The sequence below is a fragment of the Lutzomyia longipalpis genome, chromosome 2, assembly GCF_024334085.1.
Source record: "Lutzomyia longipalpis isolate SR_M1_2022 chromosome 2, ASM2433408v1".
In the NCBI taxonomy this organism is placed as follows: domain Eukaryota; kingdom Metazoa; phylum Arthropoda; class Insecta; order Diptera; family Psychodidae; genus Lutzomyia; species Lutzomyia longipalpis.
In genome coordinates this window covers 16826767-16846947 of record NC_074708.1, presented here as the reverse complement: position 1 = coordinate 16846947, position 20181 = coordinate 16826767, and the positions used below count along the sequence as shown (strand labels likewise).

Below are 20181 nucleotides of genomic sequence, written 5' to 3'. Positions count from 1 at the left end.
CTCTCGCCTGTTTTTTCTCCTCCCACACCGCTCCAGATTGTGCCCCAATTTTCACCCATCGTGTCACTGAACTACTTTCCCCGACTTTTCGCATAAAACCACGGGCTTTCGCTTTACTTTCCCCAACACAAAATTTCCTTGCATTTCTCTCCTTCTTTTTCTCTCTCAATCCCCAATATTAATTTTCTCTCTGTATTCGAGTTGAACTATATATGTCAGGGGGTTAAGATTGTTGATATGTATATATAGTTTGAGAAAGTGGAATAGAAATTATTGCCTTAGATAGACAAAAAGTTGTTCCGAAAGTTGTAGTAAAATTTGCTAAAGGAGATGAAATTAAAAGAAAAGCGATGAAATATTTTACTCGTAATTACATTAATAAAATAAAATGAAAAATTAAGAAGCTTGCAAAAGAATTAACATCATGAATTCAATAAAAATTCCATTACAAAAATTCTATTCAGTAAAATAAAACCCTTTCACCATAGAAGCTCTGAGCAGGGAATTAGTAAAATTATTATGTAAAGTAACAAAATAAATATTACTTTCCATTTGATTCTAAATTTTGCGACGCACCCACGCATGGAATTATTTCTTCCAGAGGCGGAGATTATCCCAAGATTAGGGGATTAGCGATAAATGGTGGCCTCGGAGCACTTAACCCCTCGGATTGGGCTCTGCTCTCGCGTGGCTGAGCAATGGGGGAGCTTTGTAAGCTTTTGGCATATTTATATGAAATTACATCGATTTTCCCCTCCATGCGACAGAGAATTTTACTCACATGTGGGCACGACGAACGAACCAAAAAGGAAGGTCCTTTTCGCACTCACACCTCCTCCCGCATGTCCGCATTTCGTCTCCCTCGCACAGACTTTCCCCATGCGGTGGTGGCTTTTCTCTCGGAAAATCCTTCTTCCTCAGCCATCAACGAAGAAATCTCCCCGCAGTCTCATCCACTGTGCGAGAGAGTGTGGAGCTCTGGAAAATTGTGTGCTCCATTCAGATACGGATTGTCCCTGTCCCACAGATAGGCCAACCTAGGGTGCATGCAGCTGCACCAATTTTTGCACCATAAACCTGGATTTCTTTTACCACAACCAGCCATTGTGCTCCACACGGAAGACCCAAAGTTGGGCTTCCTGCAGGACAACTTGCTGCTGTGCAGTGCTGTGAAAAGTTTTTCCGCAGTAGTGGACACGAATTTGTGTGTGAAAACCGTAAAAAATGGTGCCAAGGTACTTAAATACAGTCCCTTTATTACTTCCTCAACCCCTCCTTGGTTGGTATAAGGGGTGGAGAAAAAAAAAGAAGAAATAACATCCTCAATTTGTATACGCCTTATATGACATTAAATGAGTTATCGATTTATGTATGGGGCTCCGAAGACAACAGGAGGCAAAAAATAAATTTTTCGTATATTCCACCCTCGTCACCTACCTACCCCCCTTACCATTCACAGAGCTCCCGTTTGGGGCCGTAGAGTCAACAAGATGTACATAATAATATTGTTTATTATTTATCGCACCACTTTCTGTTGCTTCTGCTTGCTATCTTGGGCAAAATCTTCCTCCCTCCCTCATAGTCTTTGTTGGGAACTCACTATTCCTTGGCCATTTCTCCCCTTCAACCTTTGCCCCCCCCTCCTGTTGGCCGCCATAGCATATACGGGTAGCCACGGGAAAAGAAGAAAAGGTCCCCTTTATGAAGAAAATGGTGAGAATTGCTATATGCGGAATGTGATGCATAAATGAAAGGCTCGGGAGTACATGGTGTGTTTCCATAGTGAACACCAGCAATTTCTGACTGTTTTGACTCTCCGGAAATGGTGACGTCAATCCGAGAGAAATTCTCCGTCTTGTCCTCCCCGCGTGTTCCCCACACCCCCACCGCTGACGTGCGTATGTCTGTGTTTTTGAACTTGTTGAGTGGAATGGGGAAGGAAAAATCACTCTATTTCTGTATACGCCACGCTCTCTCGCCCCTTTCTCCCTCCCCTCATGCTTTTCATCACACATTTCCTCCTCTAATTCTTCACTGAGCAATTCCTTAATTTTCTTCTCTGCACCTAATGGGGTGGGGACAAGGGTTCTTCTGAATGGGGCGACGTGTGCCAGAGAAATGGTCAATGGAAAATTGTGCCAAGAGTGCCATTGGAATTGCAAAGTCAGCAGAAAGTAGAGCAACTTTCTCCGCAAAAAGGAGGAAAACTTGATCAAAAGGAGACCGATATTATATTTGCTTACATTTAAATTTTCTGTGGGGGGTTTGTGCTTCAAAAGCAAATTCAGTTGTGGAATTAATCAGGAAGATTGCCTTTAGAAAGGATTTACATGCGGATTTACGTAAAATACGATAAGAGGGAACTCTCAAGAGAATTACCATTTTGATGTTTCAGTTAAAGAAAATAGCTGGGAGTTGATGGGAAAGTGAGAGATCTCAGGTATTTGAAAGATTTTTAGAAGTATGACAAGACGACTCTTGAATATGCAAAACAAACTTTAGGGGAGTATGACCCAGTTTGGATGTTTTGCACTTGACTCTACTTTCTTTGTGCTTTCCGAAAGAGAAGAAAATTTTATTTCTTTCTTTTTATTAAAAACTTTATTCTATAAAAACTCTACAAGTTCTGGATTTAGGCCATTTTCCTCCAAATGAATTTAAAAATATAAATTAAATAAGGGAATTATTCCTAATTGATTGTGAAAAAAAAATTCAATTCAACAGGTTCAATTTAAAATTAAATTTAATTACAAATTTAAAAGATTGTGAAAAATAAATTTAAACATAAACAATAAAATTATTTTTTTTGCTATATCGTATTGCAAAATTATAAATTGATTAACACTATTATTGTTATTACCTAAACAGAATTTAAAAAAAATATCAAAAGCAAATTACATTGATATTAAATTGAATAAAGTAATTAAATTTCATTGGAAATTTTTTTTTAATCTAAAAAGCTGATTAAATTTATAAAAAAAAAAGCTTTTCTATCAGGATGGGGGAATAGTAGTCAATAAAGGACGCTATAGTTTGCAAAATGATTAATAACATCAAAAATCAGTTATATTTAAATAAAATTAAACATAAAAGTTTTTTTTAGTATAAAATAAATATCCTTCAAGTTATCAAATATTTCTGAGAAGTGAGAATGTTTGCAAATGCAAATATCTATATAATAAAGAAAGGTCTGTTTGTTGGTAATCTTCGTGTCTGTACAGCTATACAAATCTACACCGTTTAACCGATTGCGATGAAATTTGGTACAGAGGCTCCTTATAACAGGCACTTTCGAGTGGCCGTATTCATTGTCCCCCCAAAGCCCCCCTTCGGGTAGCCCCCATATAACTCTCATGCACCCCCTTTATTAAATAAAAAAAAAAACTCTCATGCATTTTTTGCGAATTTTTGAATTTGGCGCCCGAAATGTTGTATGAAAATGATTTCTTCTCTTTGCGAATTTTTCTTTTGGGATTGATAAGTGGCCCTAATCGCCCTAATCTACCTTTAAACCTTCACAATTTATTTTCTTTAAAATTTGCGCGAAGCGCAATAAATCCCCGCGAAGCGGGGCGAGGTAAATTGGAGCGAAGCGACAATTTACCTCGTTGTGAAATATATCTCTAGGAATCCCTAGAAAATACTTACCACGTTTGAACACTTCCCTTTTCTATAAATTTACAATTTTTCGTTTCCGGAAAAATTGCTCCATAAAAAGTCTTCATACATATTTCAGAGAGTGTACAAAATGCAAAAGAAATACGTGACAAGTATTTGTTTTATGTATTTTAAAATATATAATATCCAGTGAAGTTTATAAGTAACTAAATAAAAGATTTATTTTCTACCAGGCGTCTCCATCTTACCTGTTTTGTTCTGCATTCCATCTTTGATGTTTTTTAAAGTTTTATTGAGATGGAAAAAATCAGAAAACTTTGTAATTTGAATTTTATAAAGGTAAGAATGTCTTCTTTGAGTGTCAGAAGTTGAACATAAGAAACAAAAGGATTTTTTTCCATATGCGCTATTGAAATTCTGTGTAGCATGGAGTGAGCTATATAGATTATTTTTAGGTGCAATTTTTATTAGGGTATAAATGAAAATGTCACTAGTATGCAATAAAATTTCAATTTAGCATTCCCCTTTTCACACCTGGCGGAACTCACGGTGCATTTGAGTGGAAATATGGGAGACAAGAGAATGACGATGGTTAAAAATACCTACCAAATGCCTATCTTACTATACGATTTAGAATTTCTAATTAACTCCTCTCACCTATTTCCTAACATGTTCTCACATTACCGCATTATCTCACATTTTCTTTTTTCTCACGAAATATTTTCCTCCTTCCAGATCGCCGTGACGATTTTCTGCACACAATGAAAGTGCCATCAAAATTATCAATATCGCACTTCTGGATTGTAAGTATTAAATTTCACATTGTAAATCATTTTTCGTGACAGTGGCGGATTTATGAGGATATATCTTACGAAGAGCTTAGCGAAATTGCTTCAATAAATCCTCCAGCAGTGGCAAAAAGGGTTGCCACAAATCTACCCCGTGCTGTTTTTTTTCATTTTAATTACAACGCCTTATCAATCCATCACTCCTTTATCTTTTCTCACACTTCCCTTTTATTCTTCATTCATCCTAAACTTCCTCCTACTTTCCTGTAGTTTATCTATCTCTATTATCTCTAAATTTTTATAATTTTTGTACCCCTTGTGGCACATCAATTAACGCAGAATAAATATTTTGCCATCCACTTCCGGGCGAAATCCACAATGTTCCCTCAACTTAGTTGTGATGGTTTTAACCTACTTTCCAAACGTTGATTGCTTTTCAGCTAAAAAACTATTTTAATGTACAATATTCCCGCGAAAAACTTAAATATTCATTCAAGTGATATACATTACATAAAGAAACTTTTAATCAACAACTTTTTCTCATTTAAAACTTTAAATATTGAGGAAGTTTTGAGAGACAAATTTACATTACAAGATTGTTCTCTCTTTCACTTAATTTTCAATACATATAATAAAAAAACTTTATCTTACACATTTTAAATAATATAGTTGAACAACTTTCATACAGAATTGAATATTTTTTTAAGAAATAATTTTTAGTAATCAGATTACTCTGTATCTAAGTGATTATGTTTTTCTTAAATTGACTATTTTATCTCAATTCTTTGGAAAGCATTGAATTTATTTAATTTCAGCCCAAATAATCTAACCCTGACTTCCCATAGCTAAAAATTTTCAAGTTTCGTGAATTAAATTCTCACCAATTCCGCTAAGTGAAATGAAAAATTTCTCTGAAATGAAATTTCCTTCCAAGAAATCTAAAATCTCTAAAAATGTCTTTTATACAATTTTTAGATAACACTCTGGTGTGGTTTTGGACTTGTCATCTTCGGAACATTCGCCGTGATTTCTTGCTGGATACGAAAATGCAGGTAAATATTTTCCTTTTGTCCCATTTCATCGTCTTATATAATATTTTCGTTTCGTCATGATTTTTGGCTGAGATTCTACAAATAGGAGAGGACAGCCAACATATATTTTTCAAAATGAACTTTCTTTTTTTTGCCATTTTGAATGATTGTGTGGGTGTTTGGAGGCAAGTGGAAGAAAAAGTATTGATTTGTGAGTGAGAAAATGTAGTTTATTGGCACGCAAAATTGAAGACAATTGTCATGGTGGGTGAAAGAGAGAGGATTCCTTAGAAAAGACAAATCCGTCATGAGGAACATTATTGGATTTAAGCAGTCAAATCCCCCGTAATGTATACCTGCAACGGTTTGAGCACGTTTTTTGCCTCTTTTTCTGGGACACCACGTGATATTCCCTCCCTTTTTCCATTCTATTTTTCAGCATGGGTGGAAAAGTGAAGAAAATTTTTTGTTCCCATATAGATTGAGTTGGTCGATCGGTGCTTGAGGACGCCTCAGGGTACAATCATTCAATTGGCTTCAGTGTGGTGGCAAAATGCATCAATTGTGAACGTTATGAATACAATATTAAATGTCATTTATACAAAATATCATATTTTCCAATATTTTCTACCTGTGATTTGGTGAAATTGTGGAAAAAGGAGGAAATATAATATTGAATATAGAGAGAGATAAATTCGCATTCTATCGTGTTTTCCAAATGTGGATGCGGTGGTGTGTGATTGAGGTTTTATTTGGTGTCTTTGTCATTTTGCAATTTTCCCATGAGAGGTGGCATTAATAGAGACTTTTTGCACTATTTCCCTCTAAAGGACACAACATCCAATACAAATCAGGCACGATCAGTCACGCTCATTGTGTGCAAAACACTCAGTTCAGTGTTTAAGAGCAGTCGTAAAATAATCTATCGCGTGTGTGAAGTCACTAGTGTTAAGAAACCATTGAAAATGTTCAATCTCTATTCAACAATGAATCGCCGCAATGAGGACAAGGAGGAGAAAGAAATTCAAACTACAGGACATGATCGATTCTGTCAGGCACGTCCTTCGAGGTAACACTTTTATCAATTATTCAAGTGCGCCAGAGCAATTTTGTGGCTATTTTTATCCAGACCCTGCCCCCCGTCCTCCCTCAACATCTGCCCAACTCTCTTAAACCCATATGTATACACAACTCTCCATATAACTTTCCCATAATACACACTCATCCTCTCTGTTCTTGCAAAATTCTGCAAAGTGCATTTTTAAACAACACCTCCGTGGTGGAAAGTCATTTTCCACTTCATTGAAATTTGGAACATCCATTTCAGCACCTAATTGGTCTTTCTCACTTCCTTCTAAAGAAGAATTTATACAGAATGTCGCTCGAAATTCACATGACACCCTCCGTGCGAAGAGATAATGTGCGATGATATGGTGACATAAGATTGCAATTTTATATATGTAAATTCTTTTGAGAATTTCCTAGCATGATGGGTGGATAGAGCGAACAGATGGCTCATCAAATTGTATTTTTTACATTTTCTCAGCTCCATCGCTTACAACATGGAGTTATGAGACTCCATGAGATTTTTCTTGATAGCTTGATATAACATTTGATGACTATTTTGATCTTGATATAGAACTAATCAGTTTTTTTTTGAGAGATTTCCATATTTACCCTATTTACCATATGCAAAAATTAAATTTTTTAGTCAAAAACTGAAAGAGAATGAATAGCTCAATTTTTTTTTCTTTTGATCCCCTTCATGTGTCATTCTGCAATATTTAAAGTTTTTTTTCTCTTTGGTAATTAAATTAAAAGTAGAAAATCAATTTTTCTTAATGGAAAAGAAAGTAGAACGAAAAAATTAGAGTAAATGAATATAATAAAATTTAAATTTACGGAATAAACTTTAAGTACAATTTATAAACAATTATGAACTTTTTCAAAAGATTTTCTATTTCTGAAGCTTCTGAAGACATAAAACTTTAAACAATAAGTTGTAGCTGTGTGGTAAATTAATTAAGAAAATTAAAATAAATTAAACTTTTAATTTTTAATGTACATAAGCTATTTCTATTAGAGCTTTCAGTTTGTGTTTCTTCCAGAACTTATTTGCATTATTTTTTTTAATTTGTTTTACTTGTTTGAAAAACTTTATTTTCAAAAGTGATTTTCTTTGAATTCCATTAAAAAGAAAATTTCTGCAAGTCAAGTAAAGTTCAAAAAAGGAGAAACATCCTGAAATGAACATGAAGTTTTTTCCTCTTGCTTTTGCACTCAAAGCTCTAACCACATTGATAAGATTTTTGATAGCTATTTGAGCACACTGTGTGTCAACAAAAAAACCCTCCGTATGTGGCACAAAAAAGCACAAGAAGAGGGTTTGACGATGAAAAGCACAAAAAATGCCTTGTTGAAGAAAATGTTCCCACATCGTTTAGGGCCAAAGAGTGCCGTCTTATCGCGATAAATTTCACATTATCTCTATGCATGAGGGTGAAGCTTCCCCCGTTTTGCCTCTCCGTACCACACTCTCCGAAAGCTCCCACCCCCATTCCAATGTTAAAATATGTGTTGCGTGTGTGACAAAAATGAACCCCTTCGGTGTGTGGTGTCGTCTTAAATTTAAAATCAAAAATTAAATCGCATGATATCGGAAGATCGACGTATCGTAAGAAGCGGAAGAGGAACGTGAGAAGAGCCCAATCAGCTGCAGAATTTGATTCTCAGGCCGTTTTCGCAGCAAATAAGCGTCATTTATTCAGGTGAATGTCGTTTTAAAGTTACACCCAAACCAACCCCCCAGAATAAAAAACATCCCACAAAAACAACTCCCAAGTCGATCGTTTAAACACACTTTTTTTTCCACCAACAATCATAATATTTAATGTCACATCTCTCTTCCTTTTCTCTTCTAACGACAAAAAAAATCCTCTGGCTTTTTCGTGGGGGAGGATGTGTTAACGAAAAAAAATGTATATATCCATGATGTTCTTTGTGTCCTCTCTGTCTCTGGATGACCAAAATGAAACAAAAAAAACTTTAGAGGGAGATCTGTGAGCACAGAACAGGAAAATTCAGAGTCTGAACAATCGGAGAAGTCACCATTAGTCAGCACCAAGTTGGATTCATTGGCGAAACTTCTATTCAGTAAAAGTTCCAAGCAGGACAATCCGTCGGGCAGCAAAGTGACTGAATCACCAACAAGGTTTTTTTCTTTTTTTTTTTGCTATGTCAATTCTGTTCCTTTTCCTATTTTTTTTCTCTCGAGACAATTAACATTTATCGTGACATTATCTCGCCTTTCCTCCACATCCCATTTTGATGGTCTCATTTGGAATTTTGTCCATCTTTTCTCATTGAGTCATTATATATTTATTTTACGTTTGCTTCTTTAGCCAAATGTTGGGGTACCATTGAATCATTGAGAAGATTGACTTTGATTGAATTTCAAGTGAAAAGTTTTACTAAATGATCAATTAAATTCACTTTTTAATGAATTGAAGGATTTTGAAAATTTATTTGATCTAAATTTTTGAAAAGCTTTTCATTGCTATACATAATGGTAATTGATTGACATAAAATGAAATTCAGGAAGTTATTTAATTATTATATTTTCTTTATAAGTTTGATTGAAATGATTGCCACCATAACAATTTGGTGGAAAAATAGCGTAGAATATACATATTAAACTAAATAACATAGATGTACATATGTATGTATATAACACTCATTCTAGATTGATTTTTTTAAAAAAATATTTTAGTCAAAAGATAAATTGACCTAAGAAATAATTTAATTGAATTTGGGACACCCTGAAATCAACAAAATGTCTTAAATTAGAAAAAAATTAGTGCCAAATAATTGACAATCTGAAATTTTTAAAAGTTGACCTTCATTTAAATGCATCCTAATGTATATATACTTATATCAAAATGTTATATATGTGAAATTTTGCAATAACTTCCTCTGCAAAGCAATTCTTTTTCTCGTGGGAATTCCACCCCCAAGAGAAGTTCTTGCAAAATGAATCGCACGAAATGCCACATTGAAAGGTCAAAAAGCACGAAAATGGTGCAGAGCCATGCAAAATGGGGGATAAAAGGGGACCAGAGAGACCTGGCGTGGTCGAGGAAGTTTTTGGGCATGAAAAACTCCGACCCACTTCCACCGGAGAGGAAATGAATGAGAAATCTAGCTCAGAGAAGAGGCTTCGTGGGCGGGTGCTAGAGGCAATAATTTCACATGGACCAAATTTTGCACAAAAACCCGTCGACATAATAGCACATTGAGACATTGAGAGTATCAAAAGTATCTCTTGATACCCCATAAAACCACATAGATTACACTTGGCACAGTTGAGATGTGGGGGTGGGCCAAATTTATGCCACCATGTGCCCACATTGACAATCATCTCAATGATTCATGGGTAAACCATTTCAATATAGTATTGTTTGTATGATTTGTAAATAAATCCCTAAATGGAACCTATTTTATTGAACTCAAATTAAATCCTTTTATTAGATTGCCTGTGGAGTTTCTTTTTGGGGAGACTTAAACATTTTCAATGTGTTTCATTCGTGAATGGTATGAACGTTTCAATTTACCTTTTTGCGTCCTCATAACTTTTGGGGGACATTGTTGAAAGGATATTCTTGTTTCGTGTTATACATTTAATAGAGATTAATGTAAAACATTTTCAATTAAAAAGAAAAAAATATCTTCAAGACGACAATCTTTTTCAGCATTTTCATGTACATGGTTATTAGTGTGAATGACTTTAATTAACTATGTAGTACAAAATTATTTTATGTTTTATTAATTATTAAAGAATGTTTAAAAATATCAAAAAAATTGTTTTAAACTTTTTGTACTACAAAGTTAATAGAAACAGCCTAAGAATACACTACATAATATTTAGTTTTTCATATAATAGTTCTTGTTAATTTTCATAATATTTCATCAAATGTATTTTTGCTAATGCTAGAAAGAGTCAAGATTTAGTCCTCTAGGAGAGGTACATAGTTGTCTATTTAATAAAATAGTAAACCTATTAATAAAGTTAATGAATTAGTGTTAATATAAAGTTTTTGAATAAATCAAGAATTTTCAGAGATACTTTTCATTAAGCTCTATAAAAATTCAAAAGTTTTAACAGCTTTTAAGAAAATATGTAGGTATTTGGAATTTTTTTTTTAAATCAATTTCGAAGAGTATCTCTGAATTGTTCTTATATTCTTCATTATATATTATTCATATGTTATTATTCATCACAAAGTCCTTCTGTGACTACCAATTCCTGAATGTATACGTTTATATGTAATGTTTCACATATATAAAATACTATATAGATGTCTCTAACTGAATCTTGCACGCAAAAGCTCTGGATACGTTTGAGCTTTCGTGATGCGACTTTGCCGTCACAGTGTGATTTCTGTGATTGCGGAGGCCCATACATATTTAATAGTGTGATAAAATATGATAATTGTGCATTTGTTCGTGACACAGAAAATTATGGAATTATGGTGATTTTATGGCAATCATCCCTCTAGCTAATGGGCTATTTTTTTTCTCTGCTTGATTCTCTCACGGTAAAGGCACAGTGTCCTGAGGTATCAATATACAGCGCTGGAGAGCGGGACCTGTGGCCAGGACAGAAGTCCACGCGAGAGAGCGGTGAGAGAGCAGGCACTTGCTGCAAGTCAGGCATGGATCCAGCAATCTGGAGGACGCTACGAGGTCATCGTGCATCTCGATGACATCGGATCGAGGACCAATAAGCACTGGTTCCTTCTAAAGGATACCTCTGTGAGTAGATTCTTTTATTCTCAATAAACAGATTTTTTTCTTTTAATTGCTTAAAAACTTTAATTTTAAAATGTTAATTAATCTTGATCCCAAAATAAAATCCCAACAGGTACGAACTGATCGCTTAATGACCCTACTTCCAATACCCCCGGATTGTGTTGCCTTAGAAGAACTGCCACCTTCTCAGTGTCTCAAGGGCGTCTTTATGGAGCTTCTTGGTTCTCTGCAACATCCCTACATTTATCCCGTCTTAGATTTAGGTTTTGTAAACTTCGAATCTCGCAACTATGCCTGCCTCGTGACACCCTTCAATCCTCGTGGCAGTCTCAAGGATCTCATTTACAAGGTAAATAAAAAAATAGCCCCAAAGTCTCCACCCACGCTTTGAGCTTATATCAGCCCACACATCAATATATATTCTGTGACTATTATTTCTTTTCGCCATCCTTTTTTGGCAAACCACAGAGCCAGTGGAATGAGGCATGGTGTCGAAAGTACACGAGGAAATCCACTTGTTTGCCAATATCTCAAGTACAACGATTGGGACGACAAATTCTGGAGGCGTTACTCTTCCTCCGTGAACGGGGCTTCTCATCCCACGGGCATCTCCATAGTGGAAATGTTATTCTGCAGAACGGTGTGGCACGGTGAGTTTCATGCATAGCAATATCCGAAAAACATGCAACCCATTTACGCCCCGAAGGGTATTCTGTGGGTTAATTGAGAAATTTTCCCCGCAAGTATACCGCTGCTGTGGAACACTTGAAAAAGCTCCGCTTTTCGTGTTTTTTTTTTCGTTAAATTTTACACGGTTGTATTAAAAAGCGGAAGCTACGTGGGTTTTCATTCAATGTAGCGGAGCGAACTGAACGATTTTCTACATGAGGGAACTTTTAAAACTTTTGCACATTTTCCCGGATCAAATTTCCAACTATATTGTGTGTAAAAATAGATGTTTTCTAATGATAATGACGGTTTTGAGTGTTACAACTCATGTAATGAATAAAACGTGGTTTAACTTTTAATTTGTAGAATCATCCCTCAATGATTTTTGCTTAATTTAATTGAGGTACAGACCTTCCTGAAATGTATATATACCTACCTATTAAGAAGATATTTATCTGTATTATTAAACTGGGTATACCTATATTACATCAGAAAGGATCATTAAGGGATGAATAGATAGAATTTCGAATAAGAAGTATTAGCGGGAGATGAAATGAAATAACTTGGAAAATGAGCACAACATTTACCTTTCCCCTCTCAAAAATGAATTATTAGAGGCAACTCTTAAATCGTTTAATTTATCATTTCATCTAGAATAATAATTAAATATCTAAAACCCCCAAAATGTATTTAATTACTTTTATCCGTTTAGACTGTCTGGATTGGAGAATGGAATCCTCGGGCTCAATTCCAATATAAATGCAATTGTATGGTCAAAGAGTCGCAATGAATTGGACAATATCGATGTTATCTGCTTTGGGCATCTCTTGTTTGAGATGTGCTGTGGGTATGAGTTGGCAATGCCCCAGCCGTCTCCGGGTCACATTCAGCTAGACCTTGAGAGATATCCTCAAGTAAGATGTGCTAAAAATATTTCCTTAAAAGCTTTAAAGTGAATAATTAAAAAAAAATCCTTTCAAGGTGGCTGAAGTTCTGCAGATGATCTTCGATTCTCCAGACGGGAGATATCCTTCCGTTGAGGATCTCGTGATGCACGATCTCTTCCGGAACATTGATCTGCGAGAACTTCGAGGTACGTGCGTACCTTCGTTCAAGCACGGTCTCAGTAGTTCCACAATGAGCATTCTCCAGGCTGTCCACAGGCGTCAGGGGAGCTTCTTCAGTGGCTCCTACAGCGAAGGTAGTTCCCCGTGTACACCACCCTCAACGCCCAGACTTGGGAGGAAACTCGAGTGAGTCCTTCTATGAGTGTACCTGCATGATGCCATTATCGTTTAACACTTCAACACACCTTTTTTACTTCCGTTTCGCACTACTTCTGCACGCAAAGTCACCCACTGGTGCACTCAAACCAAGACACTGATGTCTTTTTCCGTTTTGCATGAGAACTTATCCAGGAAGTGCATGTTCTTTCTTTTGTTATTTTTGGTATAAACTCTTATTTTATATTGAATAAATTTCTTTGGGGATGATGGATTTACTGCTGATGAGAGTATTTTTGGGGGTAATCTCTTTTAGGGATTCCGACACACCCAGCTTATCCAGTCATTCCGAAGAAATTATGGAGGGAGTCACAATTGCTGCCACTCACTACGAACCCATGGATTCACCTTTGCACTTTTGTGAAAGCAGCACAAGTGGTCAGAGGGATTTGGAGGATGCAGAAGAGGGTTGCTCAACATCACAGAATTATTCAACACCCAATCAACTCACAACGACCAGCGCCAGCAAGAATAGTCAAAGTAGAAGAATGGAGTACTCAATGCGTGGGATGAAGCTCGATGTTAGCAATCCTTCTCAGGTAACAAAGCCCCACACAAATGTGCTTGAATGAAATTTATTTGCTTTTATCCTTTTTGCTAATTCAAGGATTCTGCATTTGGTTCAATGACGGATGGAGACATCTCAGTGGCATCATCGAGTTTCCGTCTGAATAGCTTCCAGTCCGTCACGTCTCCCATTGATGAGGGTGTTGAAGATCTAACAGAGTCCAAGGAAGCTCGTGATCCACCCCAAAAACACCCTCCTAGCTGCCTGGAGCCACCACTTTTGCTGGTTAATGACCAATGTTCCATCTACACAACATCACCCCTACGGAGAGGTGACACCATTGAGGTTTTCTCCCAAAAGTACCGTGTTTCTTCCTTCGAAGATGTCCCACGCACATGCCAGAACCTCAAGAGGGATAAATATGCATTCCGATCCTTTGAGGAGGAACGTCGAATTGATCTGGCTTTCGCTCCAATCACCAAGAGCGCTAGCACTGCGTCTGCTGGTAAAAATCAATGTATGGATGTTTGCTCACAATTTACTAAACCAATCCCTAAAGGAAAAGGATGTTCCTTTGACAAAAAAAAAGAACATTCTTGTGCGTCAAAATTTTGTAAGAAAACTTTGAGGAATTGGGTAAAAAAAAACGAGCACAACATTTCCTTCATCCCTTGAAAATGATTTTATTTGAAAATTCATTTTTTTCTTCAAATGCTTAAATATTTATTTTAATTTGTTTTCAGTGTCCCTGAGCAAGAGTTCCCTGGTGCGAAATGAGAAATTCAAGCGTCTAACGCATGCAGCTTTCTCAAGTCGCATGGCAGGAAGTCGTCATGTCCTGTGGAAGAACAGCATAATGGCACGGAAGCAAACTGTAAAATCCAACGAATCCCTCTTGGATACCTCTCCAACGCGTTCTTTGGAAACCAAAGTGAGCCCAGTGCGTGATTTGGGTGAATCCCTGGCTCCGTGGAATTCCTGGAAATCCCGCTCAGAACGAACTCTCTTCTCACTGGCTGACTTCAAGCAACCTGCCCTCGAGACAAGCTCCTGCCACGCTGAGGACTTCACATCCGACGAGGAGGACACGTCTACACGTGTAGCCAGCAGTGGTGACAGCTCCAACACCTCCAAGCCACCGGAGGAGCCGGAGAAGAGTCTCGATTCGAGCGATGAGGTCGAGGATGCGGATGAGAGTAGTGACTTCCTCTCGTCACCAAGTCACGAGTACATGTGCAAGTTAATTGGAAGCGGTGGCGAAGAGACTCCACTGCTTGAGGGTATGGAGATGTCTCCAATTTCGCCCAAGGAGTAACCCGCTCCATCCCCCCAATGCGGGTAAATGTGATAAAGCGTGCTGTATATGATATTCTCACACAATCTCCCCTCCCTCCCCTATTTTTTCAACTCCTCTGAGACACTTTCCGTGAAAGATTTCATAGCATTTTAGGGTCGTCTCCCTGATATATAGGAAAATGTAGTCCTTAAAAATCCCTTCTAGAGGAAATTTCTTGTGTTTTTTTTTTATTAAGATAAAAATTGGGATTTTAGAGGTAAATTTTAAGATTTTTTTTATTAAAAAAAGAAAAACATTTTTGCTCACATTTTTGAGAAAGTTTTCAAGGGACGAATGAGAAGGTTCGTTCTTTAAAAATCTCTCTGCTAAAATGAACCTGTTGGTACACCTCAACTAGAAAAACTTCCCTCCCTTGTGAGCTTTACTCTTTGATTTTTTAGAGGCAACATATTTTTCTGAAAGTTTTCCCGCCCTTTATTCCTTCAATGCAAAAAAAAAAGACGTAATAAATAATAAAACATAAAATAATAAAACTAAAATATGGATGTGATAAGAAATAAAGAAAATAAATTCAGAGACACAATCTATATAAATGACAAGAATATTCCTTAAAGAAAGTAACAATAAAAGATTAAAGAATCTCCAATCGGCACCATTACAATAAATAGTGAAATAATATATCTCTCTAATTAAATATTTAACTGTTAGAAAATTTTGAAGAAAGAAAAAATGCCAAATTTCAGAACAAAAACCATTTCGGTATTCACTTTGAAAAGAAAATTCACAACAATTGAAAAAAAGAGTATTAAGATAAAAAAATCCCGAAAGTCCACATTCTTGGGAAACAATAAAATTTATCTTCAGAGCTTAAAAGAATAAAATATTACATACCTACATACTTTTCTCGAGTTTCCAACATTAAATCATCATGTATTTTTAAGGAGAATCACAAAACTTGAAAGAAAATCAAGAAAAATTTTTCTTTTTTTTTCTTAATTAAGTGCTTGTAGTTACCGAATATAGAACATTTTTTATTTACATTATTAAATTCAACTTCATCTTTACAGCCAAAAACGAATCGAGGACATTGTCATAATTTAGGGAACATTGTTAAGAAAAAGAAAATTAAACAATCGTTAAAAAATGAAAAATAAAAATTCTATGTAAAATCTTTCTAAAAAAAAAGAGCCTTAAAAGTGGCTGTCTGACGGAGAATTTTCTGCATCATAAAACTTTGGATTTTCCTGGGCAAAAAGCTGAAATTTTCTTTTGTAAAATTATTTTTTTATTAAGCTAAATTTGCTTAAAAATTCCTCCCAAAAATTACTTAGCAAAATTATTTTTTAAGCCGCGAATGTGTCACTTAAAACATTTTGATGCCGTCCCAATTTTGTCAAGAATTCTATAGAATTGCTTTATAAAAAAAACTCACTTGTAAACTTTATTAGATGGTAAAAAGAATATTTATTGCAGAATTTTATTTTATTCTATTGCTCATTGTATTTTTTTTTAATTAAATTAAAAATAAGGAAAGACAAATCTTCAATGTAATAAAAGAAATGGAATAAATAAGAAATAAAATGAAGACAAAAATAGAATTTAAAAAATGGTATTTTTTAATACTTTTTGAATTTGGCGCTTTAAATGTAGTTCAAAAAGCCACCACTGCAATTTTTGCTCAAGAGAAAATGAGACGGTTGCACTACACTGATACTGTTTCACTCGTACAGAAGGTTTTTCGCAATTTTCTCGTGTTTTCCGCCGAATTTTCACGGAAAATTGGGTTTTTTATGACCAGGAAGCGTCGCCGCGTCGATTGGCATCAAAAATTCCAAAAATTCGCGAAAATCCATTTCCGGGAAAAAAAGTGCGTGTAAAATCCGCAACCGTCAAAATTTTCAAATTTGTAACTTAACCGTTAACATTTTGTGGGCCCCAAATATCGGACAGAGGTGTTCCCCGAGGGCTCAGAACCACCCATAAGTGCCCCAGGAGTCCCAAAAATGCGTTTTATGTCCAAAAATTTAAGAAAAAACAGTGAAATTACGAATTTTGTCGAAATGCAAAAGAAAAGGTCGTTTATGTTCAAATTTTGTTATTTCGGCGTAGTACTCCTTTCCAATAATACCCGTAAAAATAAAATCCAGCGAATTGCGCTCCCAAATTTTTACTGAAGCTCACCGGGGCCCCCGTAAGCCTCCCCAGGAACTTTTGGGGCCCCAAAAATGATTTTTTTGCGTGAAAAGAAAATGCCATTTTCTTTACATTTAAATTTGGCGCCTGGAAAGTCAGCCTGGAATTTCAGTAAACGTCAAACATTGCATCGAAGAAGTAGAAGAAAAGAAGAATAGTTGTCAAAAGGAAGCGTGCCTGTAAAATTCGGTTTGCCCAGATTCTTCTCGAGACTGTCAAAGTGGAAAGAAGTGCAACAAAAAAGGAAAGAAAAAAAACAGATCAAAATCTCCACAGAAGACAAAAAAGCAAAAAATGGAGGCCTCATCCTCTTCAACACAAAGAGACGAGACATGCACGACCATGGCCGTAGATGAAGAAGAAACAGCCGAAATCTTAGCTTTAACAAAGGATCTTACACCAAGGATGGAGGAACAAAAAAGACAGACAACACAAATCGAAATTTCCACCGAAGAGCTCAACAAAAAATCAAAGCAAGAAGAAAAATTGAAGTACAACAGGAGTGACAAAGGCCCCTTCGTTGTGATGCTTGAGAAGGAAACTTCAAGCACATTAGAAGTGGCCAGAGATGTATGCAACTCAGTCGGCCGAGATAAGGTCGCTGAGGTCAAAAAACTATCACAATATAAACACAAAGTCACAGTTAAAACATACGATGCAGCAAATAGACTGCTGCAAGATCCAAACCTGCTAAGGATCAAAAAATACAAAAAGATATATGTACCGGAGGTGTACATAATCTCAGTTGGGGTGATTGACAACATCCCAATCGACTTCGGAGAAAATGAACTAAAAGAGGAAACAGAAAGCGATGAAATCGTAATCAAAATGGAAAGGATGATGAGTTACAACCCATCAAACAAATCATTGAAAAAATTGGACAAACTGAAAGTAACCTTCAGGTCGTTCAAACTCCCCCAAAAAATCAAAATCTTTGGAGCGAGCTTCCGAGTGAGGCTATACGTCCCTCCACCAACTTACTGCAAAAAATGCCTATGCTATGGGCACTTCAAGAAAATCTGCAAAAACAAGGAACGGTGCCCCAAATGCGCCGAAGAAAACACTAAAAACCATGACTGCAATACTTATTGCAAGTATTGTAATACAACAGAACACCAAACAAACGACAAGAACTGCCCAGAAAGAAAGAGGCAGATCAAAATCAAAACTAAAATGATCGAAGCTAAATGCAATTATCGGGACGCAATAAAGATGATTGAAGAAAACAAAGAGGACGAACCGAAAACACCAACGCAAATCAAAAATGAAAGCATGGCTCAAGTCATAAAAATAAACCAAGAGAACGACAAACTAAAAAACACCAACAAAATCCTAATCGACATTTTGCAAACAATAAGCAAAATGGCATACTCACAAGGAACTACATTCGAAGAAACAATCGAGTACATCCGAGACGCGTTGGAAGACAATCTAACGCACTACAGCCACAATGAGTGAACCTAACACAGAATCTAACCAATGAAAATAACACAAATTAATATAAGAAGCCTAAAATCAAACAAATCACTACTAGAACAGTACATAAACGAAAATAAAATCGAATGTGCCTTATTAAGTGAAATATGGACAAACAAAAAATCAAAAATTAATATAGCAGGATTCAGGAAACACCTCCACAGCCGCGAAAACGGATACGGAGGTGTAGGTATACTTATAAACAACAAAATAATAAGCAAAAGCAAAGTGAGAAGTGATCTAGAACCTCTAGAAGTTATAGAAGTGCAAATAAAAAAAGAAAATAAAGACTATACTTTGATCTCAATTTATATCCCACCCCAAACTAGAAATAAAGACATAAAAGAAAAACTAGGAAAACTTTTAAATGAGCTAGTGAACAAAAACAATGTGATTCTAGGTGGTGATTTTAACGCAAGACATGATATGTGGGAAAACAACTCAATAAACAACGGAAGAGGCGTCTTAATAGCTGAACTAATCTCATTATCAAACCTAATATGCATCAATGACGGACAACACACCCACTACAGCAGTCATCGCAACACAACATCAGCTATAGACTTAACTCTAATATCCCCCAACCTAATAGATAAAGTTCAATGGAATGTAAACGAAACAGAAATAGGATCAGACCATTTCCCTATAGATATAAACATTAGTGTAGAAAGACAGAATTTACAAGGGAAACTTAAGACTAAATTAGACTTAAGCGAAATAAAAATACAACTAAAAAACAACCTAAATCTAAACGAATGTACAACAGCAGAAGAAATCGAAGGAGAAATAAAGAAAATAATACTCAATAACATTAAAACATTCAAAGATAATAATGACAAATATATACCAAAATATTGGTGGACTGAAGAAATAGGAAGACTGTGGAAAATAAAAAAAGAAAAATTCAAACTGTACAAAAAACACAAAACAGATTACACGGCTAAAGAACTTAGAAAAATAACAGCTAGACTTAAGCTAGAAATAAAGAAATCAAAGAAGAAAGCATGGATTACTTTTATAGAGAGTATAAATCCAGGGAGTAGCCCTTTAGAAATATGGGAGAAAATAAATAGATTTAACAATAAAAAGATTAAAAGAAGAAACAACATTATAGAAACTAAGGAACAAGGAATAGACTTTATAGAACATAACTTCATAGAAGAAGAATACAAAACGGTAACAACTCAATCTATAGATATAGACTATGATTTTTGCTCATTTGAAGAAGTAAAAGAAATAATAAAATCAAACAAAAATACTACCCCAGGCATAAACGGAATCTCACATGAAATGATGAAAAAATTATCGGACGAAAACATTAAAGCCATAACAAATATATATAACAAGACATGGAGAGAACAAATAGTTCCTAACAGTTGGAAAAAATCAAAAATAATACCTATACTAAAACCAAAAAAAGATGAAACGGACATTGCAAGCTATAGGCCAATAGCACTCCTCAATGTACTAGCAAAAAATTTTCATAAAATACTAATAAACAAAATAAATA

The 20181-nt window shown here is 35.6% G+C and overlaps 1 protein-coding gene across 6 annotated transcripts; it reads left to right on the top strand.

Moving 5' to 3' along the window:
• The first annotated feature begins 943 nt into the window (after window positions 1–943).
• On the top strand, window positions 944–16609 carry LOC129791005 (slowpoke-binding protein). 6 transcript variants are annotated; one of them, XM_055828883.1, is made up of 13 exons: window positions 4402–4421; window positions 5382–5458; window positions 6268–6506; window positions 8101–8205; window positions 8487–8648; window positions 11038–11248; window positions 11358–11594; window positions 11714–11895; window positions 12627–12828; window positions 12896–13167; window positions 13454–13736; window positions 13805–14222; window positions 14449–16609. In XM_055828883.1, exons 2-13 carry the CDS (start codon window positions 5453–5455, stop codon window positions 15018–15020), a joined length of 2889 nt encoding a protein of 962 aa, XP_055684858.1. In that variant the 5' UTR covers window positions 4402–4421; window positions 5382–5452; the 3' UTR covers window positions 15021–16609. The 6 variants fall into 6 exon arrangements, with proteins under 6 accessions (XP_055684861.1, XP_055684862.1, XP_055684858.1 ...); XM_055828884.1 differs by lacking the exon at window positions 8101–8205; XM_055828885.1 differs by lacking the exons at window positions 4402–4421; window positions 5382–5458 and adding an exon at window positions 5918–6169.
• Window positions 16610–20181: the final 3572 nt, after the last annotated feature.